This window comes from Saccopteryx leptura, chromosome 4 (assembly GCF_036850995.1).
Source record: "Saccopteryx leptura isolate mSacLep1 chromosome 4, mSacLep1_pri_phased_curated, whole genome shotgun sequence".
NCBI classification, from domain to species: Eukaryota; Metazoa; Chordata; class Mammalia; order Chiroptera; family Emballonuridae; genus Saccopteryx; species Saccopteryx leptura.
Genome location: NC_089506.1, coordinates 120620585 through 120633568, shown reverse-complemented (window position 1 = coordinate 120633568; position 12984 = coordinate 120620585). Strand labels below are relative to the sequence as shown.

General features: G+C 50.2%; 1 protein-coding gene across 2 annotated transcripts in view; it reads right to left on the bottom strand.

Annotated features, from left to right (window-relative positions):
- The window catches only part of UNK (unk zinc finger), a 37839-nt gene that overhangs the window by 10480 nt on the left and 14375 nt on the right, over positions 1 to 12984 (bottom strand). The window contains exons 2-7 of one of the 2 annotated variants that reach the window (XM_066381236.1): positions 4678 to 4887; positions 3569 to 3745; positions 3284 to 3414; positions 2646 to 2781; positions 2082 to 2199; positions 1022 to 1106 (exon numbers count right to left, since the gene is read on the bottom strand). In XM_066381236.1, coding sequence (XP_066237333.1) covers positions 1022 to 1106; positions 2082 to 2199; positions 2646 to 2781; positions 3284 to 3414; positions 3569 to 3745; positions 4678 to 4887 — 857 coding nt within the window. The remainder of the gene's footprint in view (positions 1 to 1021; positions 1107 to 2081; positions 2200 to 2645; positions 2782 to 3283; positions 3415 to 3568; positions 3746 to 4677; positions 4888 to 12984) is intronic. The other variant, XM_066381237.1, reaches the window with a different exon arrangement.

Sequence of the window (12984 nt, the reverse complement as noted above, 5' to 3'; positions counted from 1 at the left end):
GTGCATCTGGGTCTCTTTCAAAGGACTATGCATCCCCTGTACATAGAGGGAAGGGTCCTACCTTATTTCTATTAATACCATGTGCTAAGCACTTACTAGGTGCCAGGCAAGTTGTATTAATTGTGAATCTTCACAATGACTGTAAGACATAAGTAATATTATGGTCTATACAGATAAAGAAACTGAGGCTCAGAGAGGCAAGGTCAAGACTCCCAAGGTGATAGAGCTAGGAAACAAGAGCTGGGATGAGAACCTCAATTTGTAAGACTCCAAAGCCTGAGCCATAAATCAGGTCTCTGTGCTGCCCCCATTGGTGGCCCCAGTGCCCAAGGCTAAGGCCCACCTCTGTGCTAAGAATATGCATCCCCCTCCCAAGGCTGTGAGTGTATTTTTCACTCCAATCCCCGAGAGAAGGTGTGAGCTGGGGAAGAGGTGAAAGACAGCCAGCATGGGGACTCAGGTGGTCACAGGTTGTAACTTGAGCTCCGTCTGAGACTGGCAGTAGTGGTCCGGAGTGCAGTGTGGAGAGCTGAGCTGCCCTGTCTGATGCGGTGGCCCAGAGCCACATGTGGCTGGTAAACACTTGGAACATGGGTGCTCTGAACTGAAATGTGCAGCAACCATTCAAATACATACTTCCAATGACAGTTTGAAAAAAATAGTAAGATATCTTGATGATTTTCTTACATGGATTATTTTTGAAATGATATTTTATAATGGATTAAATAAAAATATAGTGTTCAAATTAATTTAACCTGTTTCTTTTGCTTCATTTAGAATATCTAAAATGACGTAAGGGAGTTGCATGATATCTTGATAGGACAGCTCTGCTCTGGGCAGGGCTCAGCAGCACAGAATGCCATGTTCAATTAGTGATGCCTGCCACCTGTGTGGCATGGGATGGTTCCTGAGATCTGCCTTGTAGACTCTGGGAGGGTGCCTCCCCCTGCCTGAGCCTGAGCAGCATGGGGTGAGGGGAGGGTAAAGAGGACACTGCCTCAGGCCAATGAGAGCAGCTTACGTTCTACGTGGGCAAAGGCGCAGAAAGGTCCTCGGGGACAGCTGCCCGATTGTTGCATGTCGTTGCACTTGGTGGATTTATAGATCTGGAGGGACAGGGCAGAGTAGAGGTGGGTCAGGCATGGGCAGAGAGGGACAGGCAGGAATGGGTGCCTTAGCGTACTAATCTCTCTTCTCCTCCCCATTCCACACCATTTCCAGTTCTCCCTACCAACTTCCTTAGTCAAACCCCTGAATCAGACACTGCCGTCCCATTCTGAGGACACCCTTCCTTGTGGAGTCAAAGAACCAACTAGCCCTGATCAACTTCTCAAAGGGATCTTGTCCATGCTGCTCTTCACTCAGGGTCTTGGTGACCTCCAAATGTGCCTCTGGGCATTAGGAGAGCCAAGATTATAGGTAGTACCTGCTCACTCCAAGGCCTGCTCGGTTGAAATTTAGGTTGGGACCTATACTGGGTCTAACTTTCCACCCTGCTGTCCATAGCCCACAAAAGGTGGTCTCTGTCCATGTGTCTATCTTAGGTGTCCTGGTCTCCATGGGATGAGGGGAAGGGGCAGCATGTGCCTCTATGTACCTTACACAAGATCTTGACATACTGATATGGCTCAGGGCTACACCAAGGGGCCAGTGGGCTGGGGAATTGCATTAAGGAGGCTGCTTGTTACCCTAAACTCTGGTCTGGAACAAGGTACCTGTTTGGGGCTTTCTTATTTTTTTATCCAGATGTCACTGGATTAAGCACCAGTTCAGTGATGCAAAACCCAGAATGAAAAACAAACAAACAAACAAAAAACCCAGAATGGGCAGGGCATCAGGCCCAGCCATGCCCTTTCTGTTAGGAGGCCTGGGGAAACAGACTGGGAACAGAAGGCTACTTGGTGAATGTGGGCTCTGAACAAGGGATGTTGCCAAATTAAGGGGCAAGTCTCCTTTAGGTACTGCCAGTTGGGAGCTTGTGGCTTCAAATTCCTCTCCTAGGGTGGGCCCTGCCTTGCTTCCCAAAGAGACTGCGGACATTCACTTGCCCCTGAAAGGACCGGCCCGCCTCCCAGGCTCACCTCCGGGTGGAACTGCTGCTCCGTGCGGGTGTGGCAGTACTGGCAGACATCCCCATTCTCACACTTGCCAGGGTCTCCCCACTCATCCCCGTGTTTCACGTTTGGACACGGAGACGACCTGGTCCAATGAGAGGATGAGGTCACATGGATGCTAGAGGGAGAGGCCAGGATCTGGGGAATGCCACTACAGCCCTGCCCCACAGAGCCAGAGGCAGGCTCTGCTGCTTTGCCCAGCTCTGCTCCCTCAGCCATAGCCTCCTACCAAGTACTATGCAGCCCAAGGACAGCCAGGCTGTAGCCACCACACACTTTCTATGCCATGGCGTGGCCCTAGCAGATGCCCCTCTGAGTCAGAATTGAAGGGCATCAAAGATGGCTGCACCCCAGCCCCTCCTCATTTCATGAGTGGAGGATCCAGGCAGGCTTCTCATTTTTTTGCTACTCTGACTATTCCTCCTTGTACCTGGGCCTCCCTGCTTTCTGAGAGCAGTGGAAGCAGACCCAGCTGTGCTCCCATCCCTGCCACCCTTCCCTCCCCTGGCTGCCCTGCTTGGGCCAAAGGACCTGTATTTGTGTTTCCGGGGGCTCCGCCGCCGGTCCTTGCTGTTGTGGTAGTATGGACAGGCATAACCCTGGCGGCACAGCCGTGGGGGCTTCTTGCACGGCTCCGTCTTATAGTTCCCCAGCACATAAGCGGTCTCTGCTCAGGGGCCAGAGGAAGAGGTCAGGTGGGGAGGAGAAAGGGGGAAGGAGAAGCCACTGGAAAGGGGTCAAGGAGCTAAGGTATGAGCAAGGCACCCTTTCATGGGCCAGAACTGAGATGACCCAGGACAGAGATGAGGTGAATGTTCTCCTTCACTGGGGATACTCACAGTTCACAAGGTGAGAAGGACACCCTTAGGAGCTTCAAGACTACATGTACTTACATACAAGCACAAGTATGTATGTGTGAAAGCCCCGTGAGAAATCTGGGGTGCATCTAGAATGATGGTTAACAGGACAAGGCGTGCCTGGGGAAATTCCCCTGGATGTGCCCCCAAATGACCAATGACAGGGCTGTGTATGGCTGGATGTAAGGTGGGATGAGGGCCGAGCACCTCCCAGAAGTGGTGTTGAGCCAAGTCCTTAGGACACCTATGGGCAGAAGAGTGAGGACAAATGTCTGGTGGGAGGGGCCTGGCCATTTGTGTGGCCACCGTTACCTTGCCACCGTGGCTCTTCACTGAGGATTTTTTCTATCATGGCATGGCTTACGGCCCCCGTGGATTGACCCTCTATGCTTCCTTCCACTGTGGTCTGGCCATTCTGCAAGGCTTCCATGGCCTGGAGCTCCCTGGGAGGAGAGAACAAGACAGAGAGAGCGGGGAAGGGGCATGAGGGGGAAGGAACCAGAGTGCCAGCCCTGCACTCTTAGCTGTGGTACTCGTGTCAGAAGCCAGGCCACCACCCCAGCCCAAGCCTTCAGTCCAGAGTGGTATCCAGCCCACCTGATGTCATAGACAGGGGAGCGGAGGTCATGAGGCCCATGGGCAAAAGCGCAGTGCAGGCCGTTTTTGGTGCAGTTGCCTTTTGAGTCTGTCTCGTGGATGCAGATGCCAGTTTTGTAGTAGCGCAGGTGGTACCTGCGTTCAGTGTCCCCTGTGGTCCTGTGCAGGAATGGGCACCTGAAACGGGGCAGGGGGGGGTCACTAATCTGTGCCCCCGGCAGCCTGGGCTACCAGTCCCCACCCTTTCCTTACGACTGGACAGTGCATTAGTGGTAGGTCAGGGAGGCCAGCAGTGATAAACCCTGCTGCAGTAACAGAACCACCCCCCATTGCCAGTCTGGTGCTGTAGCCTGAAGGAGACCCGAGAGGGCCTGGTATCCCCCCTCTAGCCTGCTCAGCAAGTCCTCTTGAAGGCTGCCCAGAAGAAAAGCTCTGGGGGGTGGGGCGTGTAGGGGCAGTGTTCCTGGGAGAAGAAATGCTGCCTAGCTCAGGGGTTCTCAGAGGAGTAAAAGGTCTTGTGCCCTAAATGCATCATTAGGCTGGGAAAAAGGTCAGCAAGCCTTGACCTTTGCGAGAGAGAGCAGCTGCAGAAGCTACCTCTACAAGGTTGAAACAAATGACAAACAGGGTAAATAAATGTTCCTTTTCAGTGATGTTCCCTGGTTTGCCACCTCCTTGTCATTTGTGTTGCTTCTTTAGAGAGCATTGTGGTAAAATTTCTAGGGTCAGCACAGTGGAAAACTGGAGAGGCTCCTTCTCTGGAAGGAACTGTATGAGATAAGATAGGTGATGGCAGGCTGCAGAGGATCCTAGGTACCTGCAGGGGACCATGACAGAGGCCCAGGGAGCCACTTTGGTTCAGATATGACCCTTATGCTTAGCAGAAGAAAGTCCTGTGCATGGTTTCCCACAAGTGGAAAGGAGAAGCCCCCCACTTCCCGAGGCTGGCAGGATCTGAGCTCAGGTCCAGACCACAGGAAGGAGGGCCAAGCTGCAGCATGCCCCCAAAAGCAGCCTTGGGCTGGTTTCTCAGACTCTGCCTGGCCTATTCTGAGGCATCTGACCCAGAAGACGTGGGCTCCTCTGAGGGCAGGCTGGGGGGCACTCACTCGTCGCCCTCTGGGCAGAGGCCTGTGGCCTCGTCGTACTTGGTGCAGTAGACGTCAGGGCTGTAGTTGAACGTGCCGTCCCGACGGCGGACAGACCGGCGTCGTCGCTGGTTCACAAAGTGCCAGTGGAAGCAGGTGTAGGGCCGATGCTGAGTGCATTTGTGTTGCACAAAGAGCGGGCACTGCTCTGTGCGGAATTCCTTCAGGTACCTGCAGGGACAGCCCCCACATAAGGTGGGCCAGGAGCAAAGAGTGAAGCCCCTGTTTTCCAGCAAGAAGTTGGCCATCAAGTCCCCTGAGGGTGCTAGCTTCATGGGGCCACCAGAAGAGGTCCAGAGAAAAGGCTGGACCTCAGCATGTGGATCTCTCCCAATGCCCAGGTACTAAGCCAGCCTGAAGGAAAGAAACCATAAACCCCCAAGGGCCTCAGCTGTCAGCTGTCTGCCATGGTAACCAGTGGAGAGTTTCATCAGTGGCTGGTTCTCTGAGCCCTCCCTGAGGTTTCCCAGCAGAGGGCTGCAAACAAGAGCATAAGGAATCTTCCTCAAACTTCCCGGGGGTTCTCTGCTGCCCAGATCTGCCTGCCAATTCCTGGAGGCCTCACCTGTCCCACGAGCTGTGCTGGGCTCCAGGCTGACAGCCAGGGAGGCTGCTGCTGCTTGGAACTGAAAGCCCAGGTACAAAGCATCCCTTTTGACTACTGACTCAAATTACTGTCCTGTCTACCTACCTCCTCCCAGAGGCATTTCCTAGCACTACCCAGGTTAAGAAAATCTCTCAGCCCTGCCTGTCCATAGTCATGTCACAAATGACTAACTTGGGGACTGGGGGCTCTGTCTGTCCTTTTGGCCTCCTCCCAAACTTTCTCTGTCTTCATTGTTCTGCATGTAATAGCCAAGACATCCCCAAAGCTCCTCTCCCATACATCATCCAGTGGAGGGCCTCAGATTCACTTACCCCCTTACAAAAACACTCTGTCCTTGTTTACTCTATGTTGTCAGGTAGAGGGGTTTCTTAGATTTGCCCCCCACCCTCACCCCAAAGGGAACAGGCAGCAATGCAGTTCCCTGCCCATTCCCTCAAACCCTACACAGGCAACAAACAGTTTGATAGCATCTGATGCCAACAAGGAGGAGGATGCTTCTAGAAGTTGCATAAAGCTGTGTGCAAAAGGAAGTATAGAAGGACAAACAACCTGACCTGAAGCAACGGTCCAGGCTTAGAGCAGCGCCTAGAGCTGGAGGACATGGGACAAAGGCCAGAGAATCTAGCTCATGTCTGGCTCGTGCCAGGATACTTGAAGCCTTACTAGTCTTCACTTACTAGTTAAGTTTTCAGAGTCCTGCTGTTCATCAGGTCATATTTACTGAGCACCTACTAGGTACAGGCATGGTAGTGGGGAATGAGGACACTGACAAAGCAGGTCCTTGTCCTTAGAAAGCCCATTTCCATGGGAGAGACACCAGTAACAGATGGAATCAATCAAGTGTGGGAAAAGTTATGAAGGAGGCTTGCTCAGGGCTCTTTGGAAAGCCAGAGCAGGATCCTTGAGACAGAGGTATGGGAAAGGGAAGGGGAGGTGCTAGTTAGTGGGTGAAGAATGTGAAAAAAATGGAGTACATCTGGGTCTATGAGCTCCAAGTACCCCTGCAGGATGGCAGTGGGGTAGGAGAGAAACCAGAAAGGGGCAATGAGATGCAAGAGGATCCAAATTTCAGGGACATCATCGCCAGGTCCCAGGTACATTCTGAGACACTGGCAGAAACCTGGAAAATTCCCGAGGGCCTGATGCTCTCCTGTCCCCTTTGGCACTAGGACAAAAGGTCCTTCCTTCATCCCGTCTCCTTCTCTGTCTGCTTAGATGGAAAGTTACAACTCATGCTCTACACAGGTACCAAACCCTGGCACTGAGTCGGGACACCCATCCCCCAAAGCACGCTGACCCCTCCTGGGCAGGACATACTTACTCTTCCTGACTCTGGCACCCACTGAAAGACTAACTCAGGAGGAAACAGGTAGAAAATAAGAGAGGAGGAAGCTGAGCCCAGGACCAACAGCAGAGAACGAAGAATGGTAAGGATTATAAGATTACACACCAAACATCAGGTAAACTGGAATTTTAGGCAGACCAAAGATTTTGTGGGACATAACAAAAAATTATTCCTTGTTTATCTAAAATTCCAATCTAACTGGCATCCTGTATTTCTGGCAACCCTAACAGTGGTGCCTGTCTGCTTGGTGTCAGTGCCTCAGTGAACACCCAGGGAGGCAGTCAGGTAAAGAATTTACGATGCGGTCATTCTGACTTTATCCTGTCAGAGAAAGAGAGGTCCTGGTGAGCCTGCTTCTTTAGGGCAGCCATGTCCATAGTACCATAATGCCAGGGCTCCACAAGGCCAGCCAGCAAGGGTGCCACAGAGCATACAGAGGCAACATATTATGTCATTTTAAGCCTCTACATTTCTACTCCCACTGAGATAGGTCAGGTTCCTTTTTTTTTTTTTTTTTTTTTTTTTACAGAGACAGAGAGAGAGTCAGAGAGAGGGATAGACAGGGACAGACAGACAGGAACAGAGAGAGACGAGAGGCATCAATCATCAGTTTTTCGTTGTGACACCTTAGTTGTTCATTGATTGCTTTCTCATATGACCGTGGGGCTACAGCAGACCAAGTAACCCCTTGCTCGAGCCAGCGACCTTGGGTCCAAGCTGGTGAATTTTTTGCTCAAACCAGATGAGCCTGCACTCAAGCTGGTGACCTCGGGGTCTCGAACCTGGGTCCTCCGCATCCCAGTCCAACGCTCTAACCACTGCGCCACCACCTTGTCAGGTGGTCAAGTTCCTTTTAATAAACTGGTCTCACTTTGGGCCTCTCCTGTCTAGTTCATCCTGCATAGTGCTCTTTTCCCTAGAGTCCAAATTTAATCCTCACTTTACTAAAAGCCTTCAGGTTCCCCCAGTAGCCACTGATAACCACCATTCGGCTAACATTCCAGGCCCTAAACACAACTGGCCTGGGTTGTGTTTTCCGCCTTATTTTACTGAATTCCTCTCCATTCTGGCTGGTAAAAGTGGAGTCCTTGCAAATAGAGCTTTGACTTCCGTCCTGCCTTTGCTCATGTCCCCTTCCTTATTTGCAGAAATCTTCAAGGCCGAAGTCAATGGTAATGAATCTTCTGATGCCACCTCTATGAAGCCTTTTTTTCTTTTTTTTTTGTATTTTTCTTTTTTGTTGTTGGTTTTTTTTTTCTGAAGCTGGAAATGGGGAGGCAGTCAGACTCCCGCATGTGCCCGACCGAGATCCACCCGGCACGCCCACCAGGGGCGTCGCTCTGTCGCAACCAGAGCCACTCTAGTGCCTGGGGCAGAGGCCAAGGAGCCATCCCCAGCGCCCGGGCCATCTTTTGCTCCAATGGAGCCTCAGCTGCAGGAGGGGAAGAGAGAGACAGAGAGGAAGGAGAGGGGGAGGGGTGGAGAAGCAGATGGGTGCTTCTCCTGTGTGCCCTGGCCGGGAATCGAACCCGAGACTTCCGCACGCCAGGCCGACGCTCTACCACTGAGCCAACCAGCCAGGGCCTGTATTTTTCTGAAGTTGGAAACAGGGAGGCAGTCAGACGGACTCCCGCATGCGCCCGACCGAGATCCACCCGGCATGCCCACCGGGGGGCGATGCTCTGTTGCAACCAGAGCCATTCTAGCACCTGAGGCAGAGGCCACAGAGCCATCCTCAGTGCCTGGGCCAACTTTTGCTCCAATGGAGCCTTGGCTGCAGGAGGGGAAGAGAGAGACAGAGAGGAAGGAGAGGGGAAGGGGTGGAGAAGCAGATGGGCACTTCTCCTGTGTGCCCTGGCCGGGAATCGAACCCGGGACTCCTGCACGCCAGGCCGACGCTCTACCACTGAGCCAATCAGCCAGGGCCCAGAAGCCTTTCTTAATTGACCTGTTCCTTCCCCTCCTGCCATTATCACCAGCTCTAAGTTTCTGCAGCACCTTTTTTTTTTTAGAGTTAGAGAGAGGGATAGACAGGGACAGACAGACAGCAATGAGAAATGAGAAGCATCAATCATTAGTTTTTCGTTGAGCATTGCAACACCTTAATTGTTCATTGATTGCTTTCTCATATGTGCTTTTACCACGGGCCTTCAGCAGATCGAGTAACCCCTTGCTCGAGTCAGCGACCTTGGGCTCAAGCTGGTGAGCTTTTGCTCAAACCAGATGAGCCCGCGCTCAAGCTGGCAACCTCGGGGTCTCGAACCTGGCTCTTCCGCATCCCAATCCAACACTCTATCCACTGCACCACTGCACCACTGCCCGGTCAGGCAGCACTTTCAACATTTCTTATACCCCTTATTCTGCATTGCATATTAATAATGTGTATATTTTTCTCTACTACTAGATTATAAAGTCCTTGATAGCAAGTTTGGAGGAACTCAATACAGTGACAAGCTTTGCTGAATGACTATAACGAGAAATAAAAATGTCTCAGCAAGGGCAAAGTCCACAAAACAACACCAATAGTTTCATGATGCTACCAGCAGGACAGAGCATTGACAGCTGAAAGCCTAATCCTATTCCCTTGTGAAAAGCATTACAGTGCAGGGAAGTTGTAACTCAGCAGGTAGGGCAGACTGTCCTGCAGAAAAGCACTTCAGGAAAAAAGGGGCTGATGTTTGAATCTTGGAAGCAGAGAGCCCACTTTCAACCAATTACAATGAGATAAAAGAAATTTTTAACCTTTTGCTTAAAGTTATTAATGGAAGTTAACATCCACTACCTAGGAACCAAAATATTGGGTCAGAATTTCCCATTCTCCCTCTCCCCCTCCAACCTTGTGTTAATGGGCAAAGCAGTGCCCAGAAGGCAAGGGGAATACCACTTAGAAATCACTCTTACACTGGCTGGGTAGCTCAGTTGGTTAGAGCATCACCCTGATACACCAAGGTTGCAGGTTTAATCCTCAGTCAAGGCACATACAAGAATCAACAAAGGAATAAATGGAACAATAAATCAGTTTTCTCTTTTACTCAAAAACCAATTAAAAAAATTTAAAAAGAGCCTGACCTGTGGTGGCGCAGTGGATAGAGTGTCGACCTGGGAATGCTGAGGTCGCCGGTTCAAAACCCTGGGCTTGCCTGGTCAAGGCACATATGGAAGTTGATGCTTTCTGCTCCTCCCCCTTCTCTCTCTCTCTCTCTCTCTCTCTCTCTCTCTCTCAAAAAACTAAATAAAGTTAAAAATAAAAAATTTAAAAAGAAACCACTCTTTTGTACTTTCATGGGTTGAAATGAAACAAATTTTCGCTAAAAATGCACAACTGTCTCCATTAAACTCTAATCCATCTTTTCATTTTAAAGGTTTGAAAACACAAGACTGAAGAAACTAAATAGACTGTTCAACCAGCTCTGAGGAAAACCCATGATGTCCTGAGGTCTAATCAAGGAGGAAAGACTCACCAACTACCACCTCCCTGAGGAGGGCAAAGGGTTCAGGGCCATAGGACTAAATTCTTCACACTCTTACCTTCCAGGAATACACCCTCGCATCCAAGGATAAAAGCTAATGAACCTAGATGACCTCAAATCAAGAGGACTCAAGTGACCTATTGTGGCCACGAGTCAAGAAACCACTCAGGCCCTGAGTACATAAGGTATCTGATCTGTGAGAGAAAACCACACCTCTGACCAGTATAAGGGCTCCAGAAAGCTGGGAGGACACTGTGACTGTTCAGAAACTTGCCTTGACTGAGGAGCAGTGAGTGCCTTTCTGCTTGCCCCACTAAGTGCTGGCTTTAAATCAAAACCATCTTTCACTCTTTTCTAGAACATCACATTATCCTATTAATGGTTTATTTATAAATGTGAAAGATTATGAAAATTACATGCCCATTTAAAGGACAAAATCACCTTGCATCCTATCATTAAAAACATAAACCTTTTGGTAAATTGTCTCCCAGTATTTTTACACAGATAGGATCATAATGTACCATACATAGTGCTAAACTGCTTTACAAAAACTATTAATACTGTCCTCTGAAAAAAAAATTTTTTTTAATTCTTTTTATTTATTTATTTATTTATTCATTTTAGAGGGGGGGAGAGAGAGAGAAAGAGAGAGAGAGAGAAGGGGGAGGAGCAGGAAGCATCAACTCCCGTATGTGCCTTGACCAGGCAAGCCAGGGTTTTGAACCCGCAACCTCAGTGTTTCCAGGTTGACGCCTTATCCACTGCGCCACCACAGGTCAGGCTGTCCTCTGAAAATTTTAAAAATCAAATACAGGCAAGGTCACTGGTTAGATACCCTGGGCTTGCCTGGTGAAAACACATATGAGAAGCAACTACAAGCTGATGCTTCCTGCTCCCCACCACCACCTTTCTCTCTCTCTCTCAAATCAATAATTTTTGTTTTCAGTGAGAGGAGGGGAGGCAGAGAGATAGACTCCCGCACCCCAACTGGGATCCACCACCCAGCAAGCCCACTAGAAGGCTATGCTCTGCCCATCTGGGCGTTGCTCTGTTGCTCAGCAACAGAGCTATTTTAGTGCCTGAGGCAAGGCCATGGAGCCATCCTCAGTGCCCAAGGCCAACTTGTTCCAACCGAGCCACTGCTTCGGAAGGGGGGGGGTAGGAGGGGTAGAGAGAGAGAGAAAGAGAAAAGTGAAACAGGAAGGGGTGGAGAAGCAGATGTGTGCTTTTCCTGTGTGCCCTGACCAGGAATCAAACCCAGGAAATCCACATGCCGGGCTGACCCTCTACCACTAAGCAAACCAGCCAGGGCCAATAAAATCTGACCAGGTTTGAAACCTGAGGTTGCCAGCTTGAGCACAGGTTCATCCAGCTTGAGCTCATGTTCACCAGCTTGAGTGTGGGGTCACTGAATAAAGCATGGAATCATAGACATGATCCCATGGTCCTTGGCTTGAGCCCAAAGGTCACTGGCTTAAAGCCTAAGGTGGCTGGCTTGAGCAAGGGATCACTTGCTTTGCTGTAGTTCCCCCTCCCAGAACAAACAACTAAGGTGCCACAACAAAGAATTGATGCTTCTCATCTCTCTCCTTCTGTCTGTCCCTCCCTCTCTCTGTCTCACAAAAAACAACAATAGAAAAACTAGATGCTTGTATCTGATTTTTTTTTTAAGATTTTTAAACCTTTTTTAAAAAATTAATTGATTTATTTATTTTTACAGGGACAGAGAGAGTCAGATAGAGGGATAGATAGGGACAGACAGACAGGAAGGGAGAGAGATGAGAAGCATCAATTTTTCATTGCGACACCTTAGTTGTTCATTGATTGCTTTCTCATATGTGCCATGACCGTGGGCCTTCAGCAGACCGAGTAACCCCTTGCTCAAGCCAGCGACCTTGAGTCCAAGCTGGTGAGCCCATGTTCAAGCCAGATGAGCCCGCGCTCAAGCTGGCAATCTTGGGGTCTCGAACCTGGGTCCTTCTGCATCCCAGTCCGACACTCAATCCACTGCGTCACTGCCTGGTCAGGCCAGGCGTTCAGTTTTTAAAAAATCAAATAATAGGCCCTGGCCGGTTGGCTCAGTGGTAGAGCGTCAGCCTGGCATGCAGAAGTCCCGAATTCGATTCCCGGTCAGGGCACACAGGAGAAGCACCCATCTGCTTCTCCAACCCTCCCCCTCTCCTTCCTCTCTGTCTCTCTCTTCCCCTCCTGCAGCGAGGCTCCATTGGAGCAAAGATGGCCCGGGCGCTGGGGATGGCTCCTTGGCCTCTGCCCCAGGCGCTGGAGTGGCTCTGGTCACAACAGAGCGACGCCCCGAAGGGGCAGAGCGTCGCCCCCTGGTGGGCGTGCCGGGTGGATCTCAGTTGGGCGCATGTGGGAGTCTGTCTGACTGTCTCTCCCCGTTTCCAGCTTCAGAAAAATACAAAAAAAAAAAAAAAAAAAAATCAAATAATACTTTCAGCCTAACTGGGCAGTGGCGCAGTGGATAGAGCATCGGACTGGGATGCGGAGGACCCAGGTTCAAGACCCTGAGGTTGCCAGTTTGAGTGCTGGCTCATCTGGTTTGAGCAAAGCTCGCCAGCTTGGACCCAGGGTCACTGGCTCGAGCAAGGAGTTACTCTCTCTGCTGTAGCCCCCTGGTCGGGGCACATATGAGGAAGCAATCGGTGAACAACTAAGGTGTAGCAGCGAAAAACTGGTGATTGATGCTTCTTATCTCTCTCCATTCCTGTCTGTCTGTCCCTGTCCCTCTCTCTGACTCTGTCTCTGTAAAAAATAAAAAATAAATAAAAACAATACTTTCAACATTTATTGAATTATCTTTATTTTATGAAATTCTAAAAAGC